Consider the following 27,296-nt stretch of genomic DNA (forward strand, 5'->3'; position numbering starts at 1 on the left):
TATCCTTTAGGGATCCGCGATGCTTTAGTGGCAACCTGGGTACTTCTCGCCCCCGGGGTGTTGTGTCATTTTGCTCTAGGGCAGGAAGGACCGCGGCCCTGGTGGGTGGCGGGTGGGTCTCTAGGGTCCCGGAAAGCTCGCCGTCCCACTTCTCCCCTCCCACAAACCCCTCCCAGTCTTTCTTTCTCGCACTTTCTCGGGGCTGGCTAGACCGGCGCGGACTTGCCCCAGACCTTTGGGGAGCGCCCCAGGACTTTAATGACAGCTTAAAAGTGGCAGTTGGAAAAGTCTAAACAGATGAGGCTGGCGTGGGGCGTGTTCCGCTTCTAAGCAAGAGTCAGGATGGGAGCTGGGAGCCGCGCTGCTGGCCCCAGGCCCCTGCGCCTCGCCGCCAGCAAGTAGGTGGGGGAACCGCCGCAGCCGCCAGCCCCATCCCGCTCCCAAGCCTCGCCCGCTGCGCCCTGGCCGCGGGCGCAGAGAGGGTGCAGGGCCTCGCCGAGCCTTCTCCACCCAGCTCATTAACCTGCCTGCTCCGGGCGGTCCCGGACACCCGCTCCTCGCAGCAGCACCCGCGGCCGGCTCACTGCAACAGCAGCCCGGATCCCCCGGCTCCGGGGGGCAATGAGGGGGCGGTGGAGTGGGCACTGCTCCTCCGGCATTACTTAGAGAAGCGACACCGCCCCGCCCTCCCGCCGGCCCTCCCTCGCGCCCGCCCGGGCCCGCGCGGCGGCTCCGCCAGAGGGTAAGTTGGGAGTGTTTCGCCCCCACCGACAGCTTTCCCTCCCCTTCCTATTTTCCCCCCAAAGTTTTCCTAGAAGTGGGGATCGGGCTGGGGGAGGAAGAAGGTCCTACTGGCCTCCCTCTTTTACCCTCTTCTGGCCACAATTATCCCCTACTTCCCCTCCCTGGCATCCCCTCGCCCCTCCCGAGAGGCGCTCCGGAATGACAATTGGAGCGCGGCTCCTTTAAGAGCCCGGCTTTGCCTCCCGGTAGCTGAAGGTCATTAAACACAAAAGCTCTCAGCGCTGCGGTCCAATATAGCGCATGCGCCCTGCCCGAGGACTGGCAGGGAGACGGCAATATGGCGAGAATGCCTGGCAGCGGGGACTGTAACACCAGCGCGGGCGGCAGCGCCGCCACAGCGGCCGAGAACAATGGGGAGCGGGGCGAGGGCGAGCGCGGGGCCGGGGGCCGTGGACGCCGCTACGGTCGCCCGCACTACTGCAGCGCGGGCGAGGAGGAGGAGGAAGAGGAGGAGGAGGAGGACGAGATCCAAGAGGTGCAGATAACGGGGGACGAGGAGGAGGACGGAGGTGGGGGGCTGGAGGAGGACGAGGAGGAAGAGGAGGAGATGGGGATGGACTGGGAAGAGCCCCTGGAGCCGGAGGACTCGGCTGGGGAGGAGCTGGAGCCGGAGCCGGTCCATATGATCCATATGGACCAGAGCGCCGCGCTGGAGCCCGAGGCGCCACCACGACTGCTGGCGCCCCGGGCTCGCGCAGGGCCGCCGGGGGACAGCGCCGAGCTGGACCCCGACGTGTTGCAGCGCCCCGAGCGGGCCCGGCTGAGCGAGAACACCCGGCTGGCCACCCGCTACGCCGTGCGCATCTTCCGGGAGTACCTGAGCGAAAAGGCTCAGAGCCCGGACTTCGAGACTATGGACAAGGGGGCGCTGTGCCGCGTGCTGCGCTCCTTCTACGCCGAGGCCCGTTCTAAGAGCGGCCAGCTCTACAGCAAGTCGTCGCTCATCAGCATCCGCAGCTCCCTCAACCGCTACCTCAACGAGCCCCCGTACTGTCGCACGCTCGACCTCACCAAGGACCCCGAGCTGCGCAGCGCCAACCTGACGCTGGCCGCAGTCATCCGCAAGCTTGAGGAGCAGGGCGCGGGGCCGGTGGTGCAGAAGCAAGCCATCACGCGCGCCGACCTGCGCAAGCTCTACACCTCCAGCGTCTTCAGCACCAACACGCCCTTTGGGCTGCTCAACAAGGTCTGGTTCGAGACGTGCATGTACTTCTGCACGCGCGGCCGCGAGAACCAGCGCGAGCTGGAAGAGGACTCCTTCGGGCTGGCCATGGACGAAGACGGTCGCAAGTTCGTCTACTTCAAGTCGCTCGGGCCTTACCACAAGTCGCGCTCCTCGTCCTGGAGTAAGAAGCGTGCGGAGAGCAGCGATGAAGAGAACTTGCCGCGCATGTACGAGACGGGCACCGAGTTCTGTCCCTATGCCAGCTTTGTCAAGTACCTGTCGAAGCGCAATCCCCTCTGTAAGGCGTTCTTCCAGCGGCCCCGGGACCACTGCAGCGAGGGCGATGTGACATGGTACGAGAACAAAGCCATAGGCAAAAACTTGCTGGGCACCAGGATGCAGATGCTCTCCAAGGCAGCCAAGCTGTCCAAGACCTACACTAACCACTGCATCGGCGCGGTGTCCATCGCCACGCTCAACAGCATCGCGGGTATCGGGACCAAGCTAGGCTCCCCTGCCCCGCAGGGCTGCTATACCGAGGCTCTGAACGGGTCAGCTCGGCACCATTCCCACCATCCTCCCACTCATCCTTCCCACCACCACCGCCCGCAGCCGCCCTCGCTGGGTAACACTTATATCCTCCCTAAAGACAGCCAGGTCGGACCCGACGTGAAATCCGAGGCTGCGCCCAAGCGCGCGCTGTACGAGTCCGTGTTCGGGTCCGGGGAAGTCTGTGGCCCTGCTTCTCCCAAAAGACTTTGTATCCGTCCCTCCTCGGAACCTATGGATGCGGTGGTGGTGGTTTCCGTGAAACACGACCCCCTGCCTCTTCTTCCAGAAGTCAATGGACACCGAAGCACTAATTCTCCCACCATAGTTTCACCTGCTATTGTTTCCCCCACCCAGGTAACCAAACCTACGTCTATGCATGAAATATTTGGCCGGTACCAGCTGGGTATTAACTTTTGTGCTACTCTAGGTCGGAGTTGGGGGCGAAGGGGATTATTTATTTATTCATTTATTTATTTTTAAGTAGCTGTTATACGGAACCGGATTTGATACAGTCCCTAGAAATGTTAACTCTTCCTGCTTTGGGGAAAACTTTACACCTAACCGTAAAAGATGCCAGGGATCCTTAGCTCCCAAGATGCCGCAGCAAAGTAAAGCTAGGAACTTCAAAGTTCTCAGAACAAAAGATTTAAGCTCGCTCTTGCAGTGCCTCTCCGTGATGCCTGAGTTTTATAGCACAACGACCGCCAGAGCGCTGAGTAGAGGTTCTTACCTAAAACATTAGAATAAAGTTACTTTAAAAATGTTCCGTTAGATACTCGCCATAACTTCTGAATATAGGGGAAAAAAAGCACTTATGAATTAATTTTTTAAAACATGCTAATTCCACTTCCTGTAGATTGCTTTTTTTGTTGTTGTTAAAGAAAAGGGGCGGAGACTGCAGTGGCTGGCCGTCCAGTGCCAGTTTATTCTTTTAACGTGCAGCCGTGGCGTGTAACGTGACCTTTGGGGTATCGTTCCCATTAGCGTTTGTTAAGATTACTCAGATGGGAAAGTGATGTCTGGGCTGCGGACATGATACACAACAGTGCAGCTGTGAGGTGCCAGGCTGGCTGTGGGGCACTAGCCCGGTTGAAATTTGCTATCTGGGGATCCAAACAAGGAAGAGAAAGAAGGGTTGAGAAAGGCTGGACAAGAGTAAAACTTGGGCAGAGCTGTTCTGTCCTGCGTTAGGTGTTGACATTAAATCTGAAAGAGACCCACCACACAATTACTCAATCATGACAGTACTGAGGCTGTGTACATCCTGACTGGGGGGGCTGAAGTGTTAGCAGTTCTTTTCCTTGCTACTCTGCCCAGGAGCATGTTCACCAGCACTCTTGAGATGGTCCTGTCTTGGATGCATCTCCAGAAGGCAGACATAGCAGGTCTCTTTTGGCACCATTCTCCTGGCAGGAACCACAGAAAGTTTTTGCCATCTTGACCTCCCCTATTATCATCAGCAGAAATAGGAATTCGGCTCCAAGTCTGGAGCTATATAGTGAGGGCCTATCACTACCACTGCGCTTTTTCTCCAAAGTGGAAATACCAGTTCTGGACAAGCTGCCGCTTTCAGAGGCTTACCAGCCAGTGGGCATGCCTCAAGGCTGCCAGGAAGGGCTGTAAACAACAGTTTAAGGAACACTGGCCTCTAAACCACACAGCGCCTGTAGGCTGTGCCCCTCTGTGCTTCTCTCTGTGTGGTTCATGTTGACAGAGGTTGTTTAATGGTGTTTTAAGGCTGGAGAGAGTTTAAGTTGAGGGGAAGGTTGCCTTTTCTTTGAAAGCAAAACAGAAATGGTCTCATTCTTCTAATAAATACCCTCCAAGTGCCCTGGGTTAGAATCGTACCTGATTAAGGGTTTTAAAGCCCAAGAAAGTGTATTAACTATGTACATATGTAGAATAATACTGAAAGAGTTTGTCTACTGACACCTGTCACTTCCAGGCATTGGGGTCATATAGACGTATGACTGAAGGGTCCATAACAGTTATTCTTCCTCCTCTTCCTCCTCTTTCTCCTCCTCTTCTTTCTCCTCCTCCTCCTCCTCCTCCTTTTTGTTTTCTGGCTTTGATTTTCTATGACTGCACCCCCTGGTTACTGTTTGGATTACTCTAGTGGGTCAAAATCAGCCTATAAAACTTCATATTGACACTTTCATAATTCTTAAGTCATTGCCAGGCAACTCCCAAGTTAAATGTAGACCTGGGTATATTTTGATTATATAATTATTAACTGTGGCTGTCCAACGAGGTTCTAGCTGTAAGGCTGTATTAGTTAAAACTCTGCAGAAAATGGGTTCTGTTTGTGTTTCTTTGGGGGAGGGGGGTTTCTAAGGCTCAAGCCCAGAGCCCTGTGCACGCTAGGCACGTGCTGTAGTCTTTAACTCCATCTCCAGCCCTGTTTGCATGTATTTAATAGTCAACTTGACAGTTAGAATAGAGTAGAAAACATTTCTTTTTTTTTTTTTTAAGAAACCAGCAGTAAAAAAAAAGAAAGAAAGAAAGAAAGAAAGAAAGAAAGAAAGAAAGAAACCAGCAGTAAGATATTGAAGAGATTAAACTGCTGCCTCCTTCAGCACTCACTTGAAGGGGTCTCAGCATGAAACCGATGTTTGCATTAAGGAGAAAGATGGTGCTAAAGTTTTACCTTTGGCATGTGTTGAAATTCCCGCCTTTGCGTTAATAACTGTCAAGGTTAGTGGTCAATGGCAACGTAAGACATCCAATCTCAATCCCCTGGAGAGGCCTGCTGGACTTTGAACTGCTGCTGTCTTTTTCTTTATTATAAGTACTGTACCCTAACCTTAATAGTGGCCACTGGTGGCCATGCTAGTACAGACTTCCTAAGGCAGAGCTTACGCTCCTCCTCCGGTGCCTAAGTCTCTTCTAACATGGTGAGTTCCCCGGGGGATGAAGAGTCTGCCAGTTGAGATAAATGCACAGAATAGTCCCCTTTTATCCTCTGGAGACACATTCCAAGACCACTACTCACACATAGAACTGAGCCATGGATATACCCCAGGCTTTTTCCTCTAAAGATACACACCAGTCATAAAATTTGATTTATAAATCAGGCACAATAAGAGGGGGACAATAGCATCTTTTGATAAAAATAGAACAAGCACAATATTCTGCAAGAAAACTTATCTAGTGTTTATGACTTATTTATTTCTGGAATTTTCCATTTAATATTTTTAGACCATTAGTTGACCTTGGAAAAGAGAACCATGGGGTAAAGGATGAATAATTTCTTTCCTTTTTTTTTTTTTTTAACTCCTGAGGTTGTTAACAAGTGTCTTTATCTATGGGGATGGGAGAAAAATAAATACACTCAAGAATGAATAGGAGTGTGGAATTTATGATATTCCCTCTATGTATCTGCCTTTGGGAGGGGGAATAGTAATGCTAACTGACCAACTCTAATTATCTTTAGTGGTTCTGGCAGTCAGAAGTACTTTATGTTTCTTTCCCCCCCTCCAGAAGCGTCATGGTGATCAAATTTTTGGCAGCAATCGCATGCTCAACTGAACTTTGTTATTTGTTTACTTATTCACTTCGGTGCTGGGAGTAGAACTTAGTGCTTCACATATGTTAAAGACATACTTGCTGTGCTCCATTTTAAAAAGGGTTGACACCATCAAGCATGGCAGTACACAGTGTAAGCCCATCACTGGGACAGTTGAGGAAGCAGGGTCATGTGTTCGAGGCTAGCCTGGGCTCTATAGTGCAATCCTACCTCAAAAATAAAACTTGAAAAATGTTAAATAGGAAAAATAGGAGAGTGAGGACTGTACCCTACATCTTTATTCTCTTTGCATGAAAATACAGCATTTTACCTACTTGAGTAGATGGTAGAAGTTTGTAGCATGCTTGTTTTCCTGGGATAGAACGCAGAGTCTCAAGCATGCTCTGTAGGCTCTAATGCTCAACTGTATCTCAGTCCTGGAATTTTATTCTTTATCACTCAAAGGTATTAATAATCTTATCTATTAGTTGCCATAGTTTTTTTGTTGATGTTTTTAAAGATGATTAATGCCTCTAATGCTGTAAAACATACTTGAGGCTGAAGACATAGCTCAGTGATATAGCATGCGCAGTACCCCCCCTCCCTTCCTCCCCCCCTCTGTCTCCCTCCCTTTCTCTCTCTCTCTCTCTCTCTCTCTCTCTCTCTCTCTCTCTCTCTCTCCCTCTCTCTCTCTCTCTCTCAACTTCAGAAGTACTTGCAGACTTGTGACCAAGGTGTCTGGTTACACTTGCTTGGCCCTAGCCCAGATAGGGTATGTCCCTTCTTTCTGCGTGACCTGCCTTACTGTGCTGTTCTTGAGTTGATCCTTACAGTGTACAAGCTGGACACAGGAGCAGCCACCTAGCTGACACACACGGCTCTTTCATTTACCTTCTGGAAGAAGCCAGAGGCTAGCATCACTGATGCTCTTTGCGGGGATGCAGTGGTGTGGGAGGAGGTTGTGCTGTGTAGCCCAAGCTGGCCTAGGCTTGCTGGTCCTGCAGGGATTGCAGGTGTGCCCTGCAGTGCCTGGCGCCCACAGGCCTTACTCTCACTCACAAATGGTAGTGCTGAAGAAGCTGCTCTGTGCCACGTGTGTATTTGATGGAGAGAAGTGTGTGTTTGATGTAGTACTGAAATCATCTCTGAGGCTGCACTATGGGTTGGAAGACTAGGCAGGAGAAATGCCGTTTTGTAAAGGTGAGCATTTGTGCAGGTGTGAGGGACAGTGACAAAACCAGGACACCTTTGCGCTGATCACGTGGGAGCACTAGGCTTACCTGCCTAGTTAAAAAAAAATGGGTGTCTTCCTGGTTTTTTAGTATTGGTTTGTGGCTACGTCCCTTTTTCTACAGTAAGATGCTCTTTTCGGGGAATTTCACATTGGCAGAGGAGAGACGCGTCTTGTGCATGAGTGCGTAGCTTATCTTTTTCATTCAGGAGTGTTGACTACTTCAGCCTCGTGCCAGGAATTTACAAATTGATCAATTTTCTACTTGGCAAGTAGTGTCACTGGCAAGATTTCAGCTTCATTTCATATTAAAACCAAAACAAAATGGAAAAAAGTTAAAAGGCACTTTTTTTGAGGGGCGGTGGTGGTTATAAGGCCTCTTGTGGCCCAGGCTAGTCTTCAAGTCCTCAGCCCCCTGTTTCCACTGCCTGGGTGCTACGGGTATTGGTTGCCATCATCCCTGGCTGATACACTCAATGCTTTGCAGCCGTTATTGGAGGAAAGCAATCTAGTTTTATGTTTTCCTTTATGAATATTACATGTTATTATTACCATCAGTACCAGGAGATATTACTATTACTACTACTACTACTATTATTATTATTATTATTATTATTATTATTATTATTATTATTGATGATGATGATGTTTTCATTACTGTTGGTGAAATAGGGTCTCAGTGTTACCTAGGCTGGTGGCCATTTCCCTGTCTCTGCCTTTTGAGCAACTAAATTAGCAGGGGCAAAGCATCACACCCAGAAGTTTGTTATTTCAATCTTACAAAAAAAATCTATACCAAAGGCTAGTTCACTGTGGGACAAGAAGTAGGTGCTGACAAACAAAAGCTGGGGTGTCATCTATGTAGCATCTATGCTGTCATCCGTGGAGCATCCAACCCTTGGGCGCCTCTGAGTTGCGCTGTTATCGACAAAGTTCATGGCTAACTCTCCCAATCCCTAAATCCCGTAATGCATTATTAAATACTTTATGCTGGCTGTGTTCATCGCTTTCCTGGGCCACGGCTTAGATATCCCCGATATATAATAAAAATCTTTTTATCACTCTATTTTAAAATCATATATCCCTAAAGACACTCATCTGTTATTATCAGAGTAGATTTGAACAGAGAGAGCCTGGTTTTCTGAAACAGGCCTCATGTAGCCCAGGCTGGCCTTGAACTCATTCTGAGGCCAAGAGTTGAATTGCTAATCCTTCTGAATTGAGATTATAGGTTCACACCACAACACCCAGCTTTTGGGGTGGTGGGGATCGAACCCACAGCATCATGCATAAGAGGCAGGCGCCCTACCAGCTGAGCCACAGCTCTAGCCTCAGAGATTCTTTTCAGAACTGCTAGTTGGACTGCAGATCACTTGGGGCTCATGAGACAGTGCTGGTCAGTGAGAAAGCCTCTTCAGCTCTGAAGTTCTCGGTTTTGGGTTATCTTTTGGTGTTTTACCTGTTTCAAAAGCACCGGTGTTGGGGTTCCCGGGTAATCAGCTGTACTTGCTCTCAGGAGCAAGTGTGTAAGCTGGCAAGGTTGGCTTGGGCCAGACTTGCTGTTCCTAGAAGCTGAGTGACCTGACTCCGTCCATGGTTCACTGGTGAGGTAATGGTTAAAAGCCTCCTTTGGAGAACAGACATAAGGAATAGTGTAATTGAGTTCATTGTTCTAGAAAGAAGATTGATTGCTCTTAATAAACTAAAGTAAAAGAAACAAAACAAAAATGCAGTTTCAGAACTTGAAACTTTGAAGTGGCCCACCGTGTGTGTATGTGTCAGTGTGAGTGTGTGTGTGTGTGTGTGTGTGTGTGTGTGTGTGTGTGTGTGTAGGCATGCACGTGTATGTCAGTGTGCATGTGTGTGAGTATGTGTGTGCATGTGTGTGTGTGTATGTGAATGTGTATGTGTGTGTGTGTGTGTTTCTGTACGGGTATGTATGTGTGTGTGAGTGTTTGTGTATGAGTATGTATGTATGTGTGTGTCAGTGTGTGTGTGTGTCTGTCAGTATGTACATATATGTGTGTCAATGTCTCTGTGTGTCCCTGTGTGTGTCAGTGTGTGTCTTTCTGTATGCATCTATGTGTTAGTGTGTGTATGTGTGTGTCACTGTGTGTGTCTCTCTCTTTGTGTGTGTGTATGTGTGTGTGTGTGCTGCCAGAGGTTGACTTTGTCTTCCTGGTTTGTTCTTCACCTTAGTTTTTGAAATCAGGTCTCTCACTGAGCGTGGAGTTCATTGATGTGTCTAGCTAGCAGGCCAGTAACCTCTGGGGATTCTCTTGTGTCCCCCTCTCCCCTCCAACACTGCTGATGTAGACACACCTGTCCCTGGCTTGCCTTTTCCATGGCCTCTGTACTCGGATCCTCCTGCTCATGGCAAACATTTCACCCAGCCATCCTCGCAACCCGAAGTGGCCTACTTTTCTGTAACACTTACATTCTGCGACGCTGAATTCAAGTCAGCCGTTTTGAATTCAGTGTCTTGTGTGTGACAAAGAGGACCGAGGTCCAGACCCTGTCCTCTGTACAGATTTGCAGGAGATGGGGAGGCAAGGCAGTCCTCTGCCTAGACACAAAAACAGTGGAAACGATAAACTCTTCAAGCTTGACCTCTGGAAACTAACTTCTCTTGGTCTTCCATGCTTAGGTAGCTCTCTCTTGGCCTGCTTTTCCCCGCCTTCCAGGGAGGACATGGTGTGGAGTGGTTTTTGTGTGGTCTATAAATAAATGAGCAGAGATGCCCTGTGTGGTGCCTCCGTACACCGTGGATCTGAGGTTGGAGCTGCTCATGTCTCTGACTGTAGACTGCTTGCTGCAGTAAACTACAGAAAGCCAGACCCCGTGAGGGTTTTTAAGGTTGTCAGTGATTATCTGGGTCCCTCTGACTCATACTTTCTTGTCAGGCTGCCTTTCCAATCTGAGAGATATCCATCTGTAGTTAACAGTGAATTTAGTGACTTTTTCTTTCTTGCATCATAGCTTAAATTTTGCTGAAGTCTTAGATGACTGATTCCCCCCACCTCCCACCCCCGAAACAGGGTTTCTCCATGTAGCCTTGACTGTCCTGGACTCTCTTTATAGACTAGGCTGGCCTTGAACTCACAGAGATCTGCCTACCTCTTTCCCTGAGTGCTGGGATTAAAGTCGTGCACCACTATGCCTGTCTTGATTTTTTTTTTTTTTAATAAAGTAGGAGCAGCACTGTGAAGGCAGAGGATGGGGCTGGGATTAACTTCATGAACTGCTTGCTTGCAAGTGCTCTTCCCTGTTTGCTTGGGGCCTCCACATTGCTAGTAATTAGAGCTCCTGCGTTTTACCTGGCAATGACTGTGAGCAGTGACTGTGGTTGGTTTTAATCCTCTGAGGCACAGGGCAAAGGGAGGATAGTGTGACTCTCCCAAGGTGAACCCTGTAGAGACACCCCAAGATCTGAGAGAACGTGAGTGACCTCTAAAAGGGGAAAGGAGTACAGGAGTACAGGCTAAAAGAGGTGTACCCTTCCTGCTCCCCAGCCCCTGTAGCTCCCACCTCCCAACCCCAGTGCTGTTGGAAAACCCCCTTTGCAGGCAAACGTTCTCTGGGAGCGTCAAGCACCATCCACACCTGGCATCCTGCTCTCCCCTGTCTGGCAGGGAAGTCGTCCCTGCAAGACTTATTTTGATTGGGTCTGAGAGGAGGGGGAAAGAATGTGCCACAGGAAGGGACTGACAGATTTAAGACAGCAAGTGGGGGCAGGCCCCCTGGAGAGAAGGCGGGCTGAGAAGAGGATGCAGGGGCCTGACCCCAGACTGTCACTTCCTTTATGAGGTGTTCAGTTACCAAATTAAGATGTTGGAGCAGTTTGGGAAGCTTGTAATTGTCAGTTTTCAGTTTTACTTCATGCCTGTAGTCAAAGTTAATGGAATTAGTTCCGCGTCTCACCTTTTGGTTCTTTCTGAACACATGGGAAGGGCACGACTGTTGATAACACAGGTCCCATTCGACGCCATCCACTGTATACTGAGCTAAAGTTTATATTAAAACGTGTATTTTTATATATTTAACATGTTAAACTTAACAAACATTTAAAATTTTGTATTATCTAGATTTATCTACCTCATTCTTTCATAAACACGATCATAATCTTTACACACATATGCACAAATAAACTTGATTGTGTGTGTTTGTGTCGGGGTTTCACTTATGTATAATCCCAAACTGGCCTGGAACCCCCTGCTGTGTGGTCCACAGTAGCTTTGAACTTGTGGTGACAAGGCTCGTAGATGTTGACTGACTAACTTACTTGGTGACTGTCAGGTACTCAAACTGGCACTTGAATTCATGGACTTAAATGCATGGTCTATTGGTGCCAAATGTCTTATCGGCATCAAATAAAATAATCTGAAGGTAAAGACAGTAGAGCAACAAATCACTCCCAGCCTTGGGGAGTTTCCCATGACAGCTTGTTTTTACACAGCGCTAAAAAATAATGACATACAAATACAGGGAACACAAATGCTGTTTCCTGATGTTGGCATACTCACATGGCCCTGTGGGGCCTCAGCCTTTGCTGGATCTGGGGACTGGAACAAATCCTTTGAGAGACCAAAGCACAGACTAGTTAGGATCAGACGTTCTCCAGAGCTAGACCCCCTACACCAGTTCCAACTCCCAGGGATTCACCTCCGTCCTTAGGCAAATGGGATGTCCATCACTGTTAAATTAGTTATTGTTTGAAAAGCTCTGAATTAGGCTAGGGTGCAGTTCAGTTGGTAGAACGCTTGCTTGGCATGTATGAAGCCCTGGGTTCCGTTCCTAGCACAGAATCCACTAGGTGTGATAGCACATGCTTTATAATCCCAGTGCTTGGGAGATGAAGGCAAGATCAGGGTTGAAACTCACCCTCAGCTACAGAGTAAGTCCAGAGCCATCCGAGCTCCAGGAAGTCCTGTCTTAAAAACAAAACAAAACACCAACAGAAAGAAGAACGAAAAAAGGGGAGGGGGAGGTCTCAAAGAAACAGGGAAAGATTAATCCTCAAGACCCAGCCATTCTAAAAATAGTTACTGTCATTTTGTATGCACAAAATATTACATGTAGGAGAAAATGCAATTTTTTGCATCAAGCTCCATGTTGGTGTTCAGTGTTCCAGGGACTGGGCAGCGGCCTCTGTGCAATTTCTTCCCTGTGGACTGGACGGGGAACAGTGGAGACCATTGGCCTCCTGGTAGATATGGTGTCTGCTCCTTTTAACCTCTGCTCTCACAGTCACCTCGCAGAGCTACCTTTGAAGAGGCATGATCCCAAACCTCTTTCTTGTGGTCGTATGTTAGATTTGCCTGTGCAGCCTAAGCAGAAATTCATTCTTCAACTTCCGGCCTTGCTCTGCCGGCTTAGCCTATCTCTCTTTATGGGAGCTTGGGGAATTTTAAGGGTGAAGGGAGTTGGGGAACCCACAGATGGATGTAACTGCTGCTCAAACTTTGGTGATTCAGTAACAGGGGCTTAGTCAAAGCCAACAGCTCTTTATAAGAGAAAATTTTATCTGGGATGGCTTGGAGGTCAGAGGCTCATCAGACTAGGAGTCATTAAAATTTGTATGTGCGTGCGTGCGTAACTTGTAGAACTCTCTTTCCTTTTACCATGTAGGTTTTGAGGACTGAACTCTGGTGGTTGGGCTTGGCAGCAGGTGTTGTTACCCACTGAGTCATGTCAGCAGCCCTGGACTGCTGTCCTTATCATTTGAAATTGTTACAGCAATCGCTTAGTTATAAGTCTTCTAATTTCAGTCCTCTTAGAAGTGTGATTTCTACTGGTCTAGATCTCCTATTATACTGTTTTCATTGCTCAAGTGCATAAGTGGACTACAGTTTTCTCATTGAAATATAGAATTGAAACCAAATTCTGTGTTGGATACAAAATAAATGAAAAGAAGTTACAATTGATGTTGAGACGTACCAGTAGTGTTGTGAAAAGACCCCAGGATCGAGGTGATTGGCGTTTTAAAGTAACACTGCCAACCAATTCATGACCTCTTGTGACTTGTTTTGAGTGTGACCAAGTGTGCATAGACAGCAGAAATGCCTGTGCAGCCGTGCAGGGATGTCTTGCCTTCAGTTTGCCCCTCAGAAGTCCATGACACCAGCCAATACCGTCGTGAAGGATAAGTTTGTGGGATTTTATAAAGCTAGCTCCTCTAGAATGTTGGCTTCTGGTTTTTGGCGTCCTTCCTGATAAAACTTATCTTAATAGGCTTTAGGTATCTTAGGAATTTTCTTCCATCTTGAACAAAGATCTTTTTTGTGTGTGTTTGTTTGTTTGTTTGTTTTTCGAGACAAGGTTTCTCTGTGTAGCCTTGGCTGTCCTGTACTTGCTTTGTAGACCAGGCTGTCCTCGAACTCACAGTGATCTCACAGTGATCCACCTGCCTCTGCCTCCTGAGTGCTGGGTTTAAAGGCATGTGCCACCATGCCCAGCTTTGAACAAAGATCTTACTGTGTTTTCTTTTTCTTTTTAGTCTAGGAAAGAGGAGTAAGAAGGGAAAGAGGGGACAATACTTATTTTTCAGTAGATTGAGATACCAATTCAAAAACATGTTGCTGTGGAAACAGACCAAAATAAAACTCTAACAAGAGCGTTAGGAAACAGATTATGATAGCGTCATTCCATCCCCTCACAGCCCAGTGTCTGGTCACATACTGAAAACAAGTGGCAGGCATTCACAGAAGTGTTGATTTCTCTCTCAGAAGACTTTCTCAGACTAGTGATGATGAAGTTTCAGGAATTTTTTTAGGCAGTTGTTGTTTTAATGTTTTTTTACAGTGTGTGTGTGTGCACACGTACCAATGGTACATGCCATAACACCTATATAGAGGTCAGAGTCCTCTCCCGCTATCTGGCTTCTGGTGATGAAGCTCAGATCCTCAGGCTTGGCAGTGAATGCCTTCACCACTGAGCCATTTCCCTGGCCTTTTAAAAAAGAAAACCTAGAGATGAATGCGATCATGAACCGCATCCTGGTGCTACCTGCTGGTTCTAGTGATTTTTTTTTTAAAAAATAAGAGCTGTTGTTACCTTAGAGAAATAAGGTGATGGAAACTCTTATCCAGAAAAGGTCTGAAAAGTTGATTTATTATTTTAAGATAGGAGTCCATGTAGTCCAAGCTAGTCTGCAATTTGCTATGTAGCCAAGGATGGCCCTGAACTTCTGATCCTCTTGGCTCCACCTTTTAAATGCTGGGATTGCAGGCAAGAGCCACAACACCTAGTTTCATTTAGTGCTGGAAACGCTACTGAGGGTGTCATGCATGCTAGACAAGTGTACCAACTAAACTACATCCTGAACATCTGGATTAGTTTACAGATGTGTTTGCTGAACACTTACCATCTTAATTAGGGTTTCTATTGCTCTGAAAAAACACCATGACCAAAAAGCAAGTTGGGGGGGAAAGGGTTTTTGGTTTGTTGTTGTTGTTGTTGTTGTTGAACACCCATATTGCTATTCATCATCAAAGGAAGTCAGGACAAGACGTCAAGGAGGGCAGGATCTTGGAGACAGGAGCTGATGCAGAGGCCATGGAGGGGTGCTGCTTACTGGCTGACTCCTCACAGCCTGCTTTCTTATAGCACCCACGCCCATCAGCCCACGGATGGCATCATCCACAGTGGCCTGGGCTCTCCCACATTGAGCACTAATTGAGAAAATGCCCACAGCTAGATCTTACAGAGGCATTTTCTCAACTACGGTTCCTTCCTTTCAGATAACTCTAGCTGTGTCAAGTTGACACAAGAGCAACCAGCACACCCACTATGTGCACGGTTGGAGGAATTTGGAGGTGAATAAAAATGTAGATGTGCTTGAGAAAAGGGGGCACAGGGACAGCAGAGTGGGCACCTTGGGCAGCCCAATAGGCTGGTTGCAGAAGAAGTTCATCTCTTGCTCCACAACTGATCACAAGTAAGCCCCAGAGAGCAAGCAGCTCGTTCAGTCTCCGAGAAACAGAGTTGAAAGGGAACTGACCAAGCTGAAAGATTTAACCTTAGGTTTGTATAGAATATGAAAACTCTGGGAAAACAAAATATTTTTTTAAATCAACCCCTTTCTTTGATATAACACCAACTTAGTACAGGTTGGTCATCCCTTATCCAGTAAGTTTAGGATGAGAAATTTTTCCAATTTCAGATTTTTTTTTATTTGAAGGTTTTTAGAGGGTTTTTTTCATATAGACAATAGGATCTATTGGAGGGAGGGCATAGGACTCAGATCTATGCATGAAATTCATGTATGTCCCATGTATAGCTTCTACATACAGCCTAGGGCTGGCTCTGTAGGGCTGTGTCATGCCAGCCTGTAGACTGTAGGTCAGCAACTGAGGTGCGATGTGGGATTTTCCACTCTGGTGACATGTCATGTCAGTGCTCAGAACTTTTTGGGTATTTAGGTAAAGGATGTCCAACCTGTATGTACCCTAGAATCGAAATTCCCGGTCCACAGTAAACTGCTGTATTGCGCAATAAATATTTGAGTTGTTCCAAGTGGTCGGCATGTTCATCGACAAATTGTATAGTTGAGGGTATGTGTGATTGTGCAGCCGAATTCAAAAGCATGGTATGGTTTACATGCCAGTTATAACTTTTCAAACCACTGAAGTCCTGGCTTCTTTGGCATACAGTGTCTTTTCTGTTATCTGTTCATCGTCATGGCGCCTCAGTTTGAGTAACCAAGGAGATGGGTGTGAGTGGTCCTGTGCAGTGCCTGTGGGCCTTCCTCCACAGGAACCACTGATGCCAAGGACTAGGCTAGATGGCCAATGAGACACAGATGTGTATCCTTGTGGGTAGCTATATAACCAGAACAGAACGTCTTGCCAGTGTGGTGAGCCTTTGATACTCTATAAGAGGAAAAGCACACTGAGGCAGGAGGATTACAAAGGTTAAGTCTACCCCGAGAAAGTTAATTAGACCGTGGCTCAAAATAAAGGTGAAAATGAAAGCAAAGGCTGCCTCCGCTTGCTGGGAGAGTAGCTGCCTAGTCGTTTGATAAACTGAGTACAGTCTCTAGTGCCAAAAATAATGGGGAGGGGGCAAAAGAAGGCGGGAGGGGGTGTGCAAGAAAGGGTGGAATCAGCACATTGTTTCCTTGGGAAACAATTAAATTTTGGAGATTGCAGAAAACGAGGCGTATGGAGTCGGATGACACAGTCCTGGTCACATTCACCTGCCAGTGATGGGGCGCTACCATTTTAGGTTGAGTGGGAGATTTTTGTTTTTATACTGAGTCCACTCTCCTCTTGGCCGCCTCTGTAGTGGTGGGATGCTCATTGGATCATCATTAGGGTCTGACATGCTGGGGACCAGGCCAGCTCTCTGTTGGGCAGTTGAGGATTTGCTCTTCAAGACCTTCATTCAGGCTTTTCCACCAACAGCATTCAGGGCATTTAATTAAAATAAATATACAAATAAATAAATAAAGACAGTTCTGATGCAAAGTTGTAACTAGTAAAAGAAGCAATAAAAATGACCGTAAAGTGCCTGGCAAATTGAAAATGTTTAATAACACCACAGCGCTGTATGGGCAAGGATTTGCCTCCTGGCATGGACAGCAGGCTCTCCCCGCCGAAGCCTTTTTGTTGCTGCCTCTTGGCAGGTGATACTTGCCCAGCAGGAACAGGCTGGTGAATGGATTCCACCCTCTTGGAGTCACCTGACTTGTTTCGGCTGCAAGAACATCTCTGGGAAGTAACAACCGCAGACATGTTCGACCTTTCATTGGTGACGACAGTACACAAGGACTGAAGGCCGCTTCGCTGACCCAGGATCCCAAAAGAAAACAAGGAAAAGACAGAGTAAAGAAAAGAAAAGGAAGGCGAGAGGAGAAGCCGCCTGCAGCCTTGTAGGCAGAAGCTACAGCTATTGGGGATTCCCTATTGATGCTGATGGGCAAATTCAAGTTACGTAAATAAGAAACCTGGGTGGCTATTGGGCCAGGCAGTTAAAGCAGACACTGGGAACATAGTGGGTTTTCCTTTATATTCTTAGACCCCCTAGTGATTGTCACAAACAAATAATGGGCTGTTTTCTTCCTACACATCTGTGCCCGGTTAATGCCCTCGCCGTATAGAGCAAAGCGCACGGGAGGCACTTTGGCTGTCTCTTTTCCATGTGAGGTGAAGGGCAACAGTAGCATTCATTTTTTGCCCTTCTCCACCATGGCCCAGAAAACTCTTCAAGGTGAGCTCAGCAACCTCAGTGGATTTCTTTCCTATTATTAAATGAAAACAGTTCCGCTTTTAAATCTTGAAAAATAAATAGAGACATCACAAACAAAAAGTAGCCAGACCCAAAGTCTGTACAACTCAAAAAAGCTTCCATCTTTTTAGAGGACATATTTATAACTTCTCCTTGGCTTACCGGAATTCCCAGGATCATGGCTGTTGTGTCTCAGGGTGTTTATTAAGTAAATGGCATGAACAAGGGACTTACAGTGGCTCTGATGGGTTTGTAAGGTACAAGCAGTCCAGGTGCTAGGCAAAGGGTTTGGTCCAGCCCCTAGGTGGGGAGCAGTGGGGTGATGAAAGGCTCAACATGCTTAGTACTTGGAACCATGTGTAGTTTGGGAGTCATAAATTGTTTATTTATGGAACTTTCCATTGAGTATTTTCAGGCCATAGTTGACCCCGGTAACTGACATCTTTGAAAATGGGATCGCAGAGATAGGGGTGTGAATCTAATAACTTGTCCTAAGGCCACAGAGAAGCTGGTGATGTGGGTCTGTGGTAGAGTGTCTAGCGTGTGGGATTCTTGGAATTTGATCCCCAGTAATTAGAAATAAGAAATCTTGAAGTAAGTGCTTAATAAATTATAGCTTGAAAGTTCTGTTGTTCAGAGGTTGACCAGTTGGGAGGGAGGGATAGGACTATATAACACTTATTCCTGATTTTCAGTATTCTTTTAACAATAAGACAGAGGGTCCACAAAATAGCAAAATATTGATAAGCAGCAGTGACATAATGAAAATATATCCAGGAAGCAATTATAAAACTCTTTCTTAGAGTGAGACAATGACACTCAAAAAGACCAAAACCATCAAATTTAGCAAAACGATGGTTTTTAAATTACAGGCGTCTCAGCTCAAGCAAGTCATAAGAATAGAGCAAGTTGACCAAGCTTTTGTTTTTCTCATTTCACCACAACAGGGATAGCTTCACTATTTAAATTAAAATGTTTAAAAGACTAGTATTTGGAGATTTTCACCAGTCAAAGCTTAAAATGACTTCCGGGTGTTGGCAGTGTGTCTTTGGTGCTCAGTGACATGACCCATCTTTCTAGAGAAAAGAGAAATACTGATTTTTCCCCCTAGTTATTAGCATCAGGTTTATAGCAATCATTTTCCCATCAGGCTGTTTGATACCAGTGAAGCACAGTCTAAACTTGTTTTAGTAAATTAATACAGACACTTAACTGACTACAGTCTTCTAAGCTTTCATCATTAATTTTTTTTGTGAATCTTTTTGCAATAATAGTTTTAAGAATATTCTTGTGGTCATTAAGCAGAAAAGATCCCACCCAAATTTTTTAAAAAATGTGAGGCTGTCTTTAAGTGTATGGCATAGAATAGTAATATTATTTGTGAAAAATTTCACAACCAAGAGGAGGGTATGATTTTTCTCAACAATCCATCTCCTATGTGATGGCAAGCACCAGGTAGGCACAAATCATGTGAGTTCACATCTGGGTCTTGGTGTAGTTCACGGTAGCGTGTTACAGATTGATGCCGACACTGCCTACACGTGAAGCAAGGTTCCAGTTAGATTATTATTCTATGCATGGCTGGTTTATAGGCATATAAACCTATAAACTGCTTAGGACTCACTGAGCAGTCATCCTCACAATTGACTACATTATAACTGACTACATACATTATGCATGTAGGCATGCATGTATGTATGTATGTATGTACATATATGTGTGTGTGTGTGTGTGTGTGTGTGTGTGTGTGTGTATTTCCATAAAGACTTACTGTGCGTTATGTATAGTTCTTACAAAGATCTTGTAGGCTAAGAATGTTAAACTATGTTTTCCAGCAAGTAGTTTTTTTAAGTTTATTTTATTAATTTATTCATATTACATCTCAATGGTTATCCCCTCCCTTGTATCCTCCCAATCCTTCCCCCCTTCCATTTTCCCCTTACTCCCCTCCCCAATGACTCCAGCAAGTAGTTTTTGAATGCCAAAGCTAGGAATACATTTATCACTTGTTCAGTCACTCAGGGATTATTCATTGGGTCCCTGTGTGTGCATCATGGAAGACCCAATGAAAGATGTAAAAAGCTTATTTCTCATGGACCCAACATACCAGTGGGAAAGGCACACCCTGAAACTGACAAGCCTGCTCAGTGAAATAGACTGAAGCCACCGAACCTGCCTCAGCATGTGCAGTCTCCTCCGTCGCTCGGGTCCCACCACACAGAAGCAGGTTCGCACACTGATGGCTCAGGTTGACATTGTCACAGGAAGCTTCCACATGACACTGCACAGGTAAACCTGTGACTGGCTTCATCTTTCCTCCAGATAAAGGTGCTCACTTTTGCAGGAGATTTTTTAAATGTAGAGTTTCCTCAATCAAACTAAAATGTGTGTGTTGGGGGTGTAGCGGTGTGTATGACACGGTACACATGTGGAGGACAGAGGACAGGCTCAGGTGTCATTTCTCTACCTTCTATCCTTATTGAGGCGGGGTCTCACGTTGTCCAGCGCCTTGTAAACAACACTAGTTAGTCTCTGGGCTTAGGAAGTGCTCCTGTCTCCACCCCATCTCCGTGTAGGAGCAGCTAGTGTCACAGATGTAAACTCCTTCCTTGCCACTGCTTTGTGGCTTTATGTGGATTGTGGAGCTCTGAACTCAGCAGGCACTGTCACCCGCTGAGCCGACTGTGCTGCCTGCATTTCCTAACTTCGTGCTGGCTTTAATTAGGGGAAGGTAAACTCTGGAACATGTCTTAGGCAAGCTTCTTGCGATCTTTCCTGCTTGGGTGAAAAGACAGAGGCTCATCCTGGATGAAAAGCAGACTCTCCTAAGCTCCATCCTGGCCGGTCAGTCCAGCAGATAGATGACCCCTGGGCAAGGTAGGGGGAGCTGACCGTAAGGATCAAGAAATGGTGTCAGCGCAGTCAGGATATCACATATGTCCATATCCTCTTCCTGGCCTGAGAACCTGTGATTCCGTCTTAGCAAAATATCTGCAAATAAAGTTAATTAGGTCAAAATAAGTACTTGGAGGGAAATAATTCTTCAAAGCTCTGATTTGTTTATCCCTGGTATGAATTTCAATATTAGGTCAGGCTCTTAATGCCAAACATTTGTGTGTACTCTGTGACATAATATCTAGTTACCACTTACATGCTGAGACAAAGATAGAGAGGGGGTCTTTTATAATACATTTCATAAGCATTGGGTTTGATGAGTTTGAGCCAGTGATTGAAATTTTCTAATTATTTTTCATTTGATGTATGTAGAATACTCCTTTAAAAAAAAAAAGGTCAATGAGCCAGTGGTGGCATAAGCCTGTCATCTCAGCAGCTCAAGAGGCTGAGGCAGGAGGATCATAAGATTAAGACTCACTCAGGCTACAAGCTGAGCTAAAGACCACCTGGGCAACTTAGTGAAATAAAGAGGAAAACGAGGGTTGGGGATATAGCTTAGCGGTAAAGTCCTTGCCTGGCCTGTGTGAGGCTCCCCAGCTTTAATCCCAAGTACGACAAAAAGGTTTAAGTATCATAAATTCCGGTCGTTTATTCTTTATATAAAGTCCATCAAAATGTAGAGGCATCGCTCTATTATTTATGGCTCTATTTCCCATGCCTAGTACACACTGAGAGCTCAGACACATTTGTAGAAAAAGCAATATTTTTTTAGCATCATTTCATGTTAATTTATTATCTCGGTCACCGCCTTTCCCCCAGCTGAAAGCAAAAAGGTTTCCCCTAAATGTTATATCCTCATCTGAAAATATAGAAACTAATTCCTTGGTTGTGGAAGTTAAAAAGAAAAGGCTTTCCCCAATAACACACATGAAAAGCATATTGTTCCTTAAGCGCTTGTTGTATACTTCCTGGGTGCCTTGCTTGGCGCTGTCCTCAACAGACCAGGGCTTAAGACAGCACCCTGAAGTTTACGTCAGGTTTAATATTACATAGTTCTGATTTCGTTCGCTCTCCTCTCTTGGGTCTCAGTGCCTAACAGAAGTCACATAGCCCTGTAAAGCACCAGATCTGGAACTGCTGTTCTGCTGAGACAGGGCGAGGTCTTGTTGGCAGGTTGAGATTCTGTGCCCCAGTATTGCCAAGACTACAGCCTCACGCGCGCCTTTTTCCTGGACAGATTATTTTCATCTCTCTAGCCTCATGCTCCCTTTCTTTCCTGTTCTGTTCCCAGATCCCTCATTTCTCCTCTGTCCTTTGCTCAGCTCCAACCCACCCAAATACAGCCAAGACCAACTCTGTCACAGAAGCAATCATTTTGTTTTACCCAATCATCCAACGTGTAGGGTTTTCTCTAAGGGTGGGCACACAGCAGTACTGGGGATTTTTTAGGGAGCCTCTTTTAGGCAGGTCAGTGCTATGATCTGGGTTTGAAAAATAGAACAGCAAGAACGCTATCCTTGGTACTTTAAAAAGGGAACACATGTCCCCCGTGAACCAGTATGGTCCAGCTGGCTACCCATCCCCTAACGGAGCGAGGTCTTTGAGTGAACACATCCCTAGAGAGGAAAGAGGCAGGAAGTGCCAGAATCCTCAGGGCTGCTGTCAAGATAAGATGAGCAACGCGCTGTGTTTCAGAATGCCTGTAATGATGACACGAACCCTGTTTTACTTTTTGAGCTTTGATCTCGGACCTCTCTTTCTGATTGTTCGCAACTGTAAAAAATTAAAATCAGTGTTCTCAAGATTATTTAATATTTGGAAACTTGAGCTCTGTCTCAAGGAGTCATCCTTTTTTTTTTTATCTCCTCTTATCCTTCCTCTCCTCCTTGCTCCCCCAACGTGCACATGTGTTTCCTCCTTGCCCCCCCTCACTGTGTGTATGTGTCTGCTCTCTTCCTCTTTATTGTGTGAGTCTCCTCCTTGCTCCCCCAATGTGTGTGTCTCCTCCTTGCCCCCTCACTGTGTGTGTGTGTGTGTGTGTGTGTGTGTGTGTGTTGTCATCCACAGGAACACCATCCACCTCCTTTGAGGCAAGGTCTCTCACTGACCTGTAACACACTAATTAGGCCTGGCCAGCTGCCTCTCAACCCCCTCATACCTCTTGTGTGTGCGTGCATCAGTTCCCACGTGGCTGTATTGTCGCTTGTATTTTTATTTTCATGTGGTTTCTGGGGATCAAATTTAGGCCCTCACACTTGTAAGGCAAGTGTTTTGTTGACTAAACCATCCCCCCCCCATCCCCACCTTTCCTTTTCCATACAAAGGATGACAGCTCAGCCAAGTGCATGCACAGTTTGTAATCCCAGCACTAGGGAGGGAGGGGCAGGAGGAGAGTTCAAAGTCATCCTCAGCTGGAAAGTGACTTCAAGACCAGCTTGGGATGCATGAAACTGTGTCACAATTCCCCTCCTCTATATAATGAATAATGTTTGGTGTTAATATAATATTTAATGGCAATTAAATATGCTTACCATTTGTTACATCATTAGCACATTACACTTATTTTTCTCTATGGCATACTTTTTGTTTTCAGTTCTGAATGTGCAGAGAGAAAAAAGGCAGGAAAGGGGATTTTGAACCAGGAGACATGGTGCATGAGCAAAGGGCCTCATTAAAAAAAAAAAGAGCATGAAGAACAGCCCACAGTACTCAACAGCAGAAGGGCCCTGGGCTCAGAGCAGAGAGAGAAAGCCGAGGGAGGTGGACACGGAGCCCATCCTGCTGTCAGGGCCATGATGAAGATTTCAGGGATTAGGTAGCACAGAAAGGGGGGACAGGGCGTGCAGCTTGCTCCTCTGCTGGTTTTTGGTTTTTTTTGGGGGGGAGGGGTTGCTATTGTTGTTTTCTCAAGTTCTGTCTCATTGAGATGTAACTGTAGGTTGCACAGTTGCAGAGATCCGGTCCCAGAGCCTGGGGTTAGGATGGTCGGGAGGGTGAGAACTAGGTCGTTGGGAGCAGCAGCTATAAGCTCAAGGCTGGTACTGAGGGTTGAAGGAGTGTCTGCCATGATGGTGAGGGAGCGGAGAGGGGGGGGAGGGGGTGGGAGGGTGGGAGTCACTTCTAGAAGCTGAAGTGCATCTGAGCTATTGCTGAGGGAATGGCATCTAGGTCTGGGAAGGCTGGGCTAGGTGATCTGATCTAGAGTTGCCTCTAGATCATGACTGAAGCCATTTGCCAAGATAGCCCTGCTTAATAAGAAATGATAGGAGAAAAGATGACCTGCAGTGACTGGCCACTCAGGAGACTGGGCAGGAAGAGAGCGGGAGAGGCCAGACCCAGAGCTGCACCAAGGCGTTTCACAAGCAAAGCATGTGGCCCACTGTGCCAAGTGCAGTGAGAATTCTGGGCAGATGAGGCATACAGTATGTCTTTTGGGTTTCTCTTCTGGAGGCCAATAATAGTCAGGCATCTTGGGAAGGGAGTTTTGAGGAGTCAGAGGTGTATTGAAATAGGGGCCGCTGCAGGGGGAGCCATAGTGCAGTCCACGGAGGGACCCGCCAGCTGACATAATCTGAGTGAGAAATATGGGGTCAAGCCCCAACAGGATGCTGAGGATAGGTGGATTGACTGGCTTTAGATTGATTGTGTTGTTAACTTTTTAACGTACTTTTCAAAAACTTACCGTTAGAAAAGATTAGCCCAGGCTAGACCAGCACTGCAGCTTCTCCACTAGAGCAGAGGGGACCCCACCCAGCAGGATTGTGTTCTAGAGGTAGGGGGAGAAGGCACAGGGTTGCGGAGGTGAGAGGGGATGGAGTTCTGCCAGTAAAGGACCCTGGCTCCCTAGTCGCTAAAGAAAGTTCCCAGTTGACTTGAGTTCATCTGGAATTTGAAATCAGCCAGAATCAAAGCTGAGAATCCAGCTCTGCGCTGAAAACAAAGCTCAATAAAGTAGCAACACCGAAGCTGGCCATGATGTTTCATGCCTATTATCCTAGAAGCTGAGGCAGGAGGACAGCTGAGAGTTCAAAGGCAGCTGGGGCTACCCAGTGAGACCCAGACTCTGGCCACAACTATATAAAGAAACACATAAGTTCGTACAGTCATTGTTGGGAAACTTTGCTGGAGTAGAGAAGTCCATACCTGCGTTCTGTGCAGCACACTGGGACTGGGGTTCCTTGGAATTAAAAGTGGCTTTTAGACACGTAACTAATTGATTTTAAGGAAGATGACTATGTACAAAAAGAGTCACTGTCTACATTTCATGCTGAGTTGGGCATACGTAGCTTGACATATACAGGGGAAAAGACAGACTTCTAGCTACCACCCCCCTTTTCTAGAAAAAGATGACTGAGATTTGCAACAGTGATAGTTTTTCATTCATTCGTTTGTTTGTTTATTGGCTTTTCAACACAGGGGTTCTCTGGGTAGCCCTGGCTATCCTGGAACTTGCTCTGTGAACTGGCCTCAGACTTGGAGGTCCGCTTGCCTCTGCCTCCTGAGGGCTGGGATTAAAGGCATGTGCTGCTACCACCATCAACTGGCTTATCTATTTTCTTAATAAACTTTTTAAGACCACCTTTGGGTTCACAGAAAACTGAATAGGATATAAGAGCATCCATGGATCGCCTATCTCTATATAAGAAGAACCTCCCAAGCTGGCTTTGGGGGTCTAGGTCCCAGGACATTTTAGATGCAGAAACATGAAGTTTGAAGATTCAAAGCTAGCTTGGGCTGCACATAGAGATTCCGGGCAAGCCTGAGCTACCAAGGGACAATCCTGTCTCCAAAAATAAGATTAAAAAGGAAAGAGAGGAAGAAACAAGAATAACGACCAATCTTTTCCTGGAGCTGCACACTGTTTTCAGCTGAACACAGCTATCACAATGTCCGCACCTTCCAGGACAGCTTCCTCCTGTCCCTTATGTAAATTTGGGTGACCGTGTCCATGTCCAGCAATAGTGTCGCATTGATAGAGCATCACTCTGAATAGCGGCGCTGACTTGAAAGCCCTCTAGGCTCCTCCTGTGCGCCCCTCCCCCTCCCATTCATTAATTCATTCATCATTTGCTGTAGTCCTCGTCGTCCATGTAAACACAGCAATTTGTTTCCCCATCTCACTGGGTCCGGAAGATCCTGTGGTGCAAGCTTATTAATAGGTTTGTTTTGGTTTGAGTACACAAAAGAAAAATTTAAGTCACTGACCTGGAATTAATGACTTTAAAGCAGCAAGTCCCTTAATTTGTGTAATTGTCCTTATCTAATGCCCGCTTTGTTCTCCTCTCTGTCATTATTCTCACTCCCTTTGTACCGCTCTTTGTAGTTAACATTTCAGCAGAAACTTCTTTCTCTTTATTTGGCCATAGAGGAGGAAAAAAAAAAAACCACCACCCTTCCCTTGGCCTGCCCCTCCCTAATGGCTGAGGGCTGAGCAGTGCCTGCCTCCCATGTCCCCTTCTAGGAAGAGGCTTTTGCCTTTTTAAGATCTCTACTCTAGCATATGAGGCAGGAGGGAGGCAAAGTTAAAGGATTAGCTAAAGCACCGCTGTTCGTGATTCTCCTGCTTTACAAACACACACACACACACACACACACACACACACACACACACACACACACACACAGCACCGCTTTAAAGCCTAGGGGAAATGATCATTGTATAGTTGGGTGGCTGGGAAGTTCTTGGGGGAGGAAACTCAAAATGTGCAAGAATTGGCCCAAGACAGCAGCAGCTCCTCAGGAGAAGGCTCCCTCAGCTAAGCTGCTTTATCCCTGCAGCCAGGGGGTGGAGCCTCTCCCAGGTTCCGGTGGCTTTGAAGGACAGGTGACAGACAAATGGGTTCTGGGGATGGCGCAGGGGCACCTCCAGCCTGGCTTCTGTCCCTTCTCATTTTACCGCTTCCGTTTCTAGGAGGTATCTCTTTTCTGGTAAACCGTATCATTGGTTTGGTATGTATTTAGCGTTAACGTTACCCACGACAGCCATGCACACTATTGAGGAATCAATGGGTCGGCTGTCCAGGCTGCTGCTGCGCTGGCTCTACTAGGGTGTGGCTTCTTCCTGGGACCACCCGTCAGCATCACAGTCTCAGAGATGGAAACGATGTATGAGATTTTAGTTTCATGAATTTGTTGGGAGCCCCGCAAGTCCCGGGGTGGGGTGATGTGGCCTCCTCCTCAAGTTGCTCCAGGCTTCCCAGGAGGGAACAACTGTAGCCCAGGTGTGAAGAAATGGCTGGTTTGCGCCCCGGTCACTTCTCTCACAGGCAACGGACACATTTCCACGCTTCCCTTGGATTTTCTCTTCTTTCCGTGTGAGGAGTGTGCTTGACACTTGGCATCCCGCCTCAGCACCGTAGGGTCTGTCTTCCAGGGCAGAAGGGAGCCCAGGGCTATGGTGACTCACCTCAATAATTGGCACACTGCTCTCTGCCCCTTATCAAACACCCACTGTGGGGGCCGGAAGTGATAGGCGGCAGCTAACGTGCCAAGGCCCCTGGCCTCTTGGAGCTTGGACTCCAGAGAATTAGGTGAAAACAAGGAAGAACTAGACAGCGCAAGGCAGTAAGTGATCTAGAGAGAATGAGGATGGTGGGTGGGTGGGGGTGGGGAGTAGGGAGGGCACATGGCAGAGGAGGAGTGGCGCTGCCTCGATGGGCCCTTAGGTAAGGAGTCCCGGAATCATTATCCTGAGCTCTCTTTCCTGAGGCTAGGAAGGGACACTGGACGGAATGTTTCCAAAGCTGGTGTTGGGGTAACTCAACTCTGTGCCACTTATCAAAGGGTGTCCTTGAAGACTAGGGCAGCTGGAGTCGTCTTGTTCTCTAGACGAGAGGGCCTTGTGTTGTTGCTGTTGCTAAACTTTCCTATTTGTAGAGGCCTTTTTTTTTGAGCGCAGTTCACCTGGAGGTGGGGGG

General features: G+C 46.9%; 1 protein-coding gene across 4 annotated transcripts in view; it reads left to right on the forward strand.

The window, feature by feature from the left end:
• Nucleotides 1-27,296, forward strand: part of KCTD1 (potassium channel tetramerization domain containing 1) — a 189,058-nt gene that overhangs the window by 92,928 nt on the left and 68,834 nt on the right. Inside the window, exon 1 of one of the 4 annotated variants that reach the window (XM_084780215.1) lies at nucleotides 135-742. The exons of 2 other annotated variants lie outside the window; for them this stretch is intronic. Coding sequence is in view for 1 of the 2 variants with exons in the window: in XM_084780213.1 (XP_084636339.1) it covers nucleotides 1,082-2,875 (1,794 nt within the window). In the remaining variant the exon portion in view is untranslated. Of the gene's footprint in view, nucleotides 1-134; nucleotides 743-1,000; nucleotides 2,876-27,296 lie in introns of those variants that run through there. One more of the 4 variants, XM_084780213.1, reaches the window with a different exon arrangement.

Source organism: Acomys minous, assembly GCF_964271855.1.
Source record: "Acomys minous genome assembly, chromosome: 4".
Classification (NCBI taxonomy): Eukaryota; Metazoa; Chordata; class Mammalia; order Rodentia; family Muridae; genus Acomys; species Acomys minous.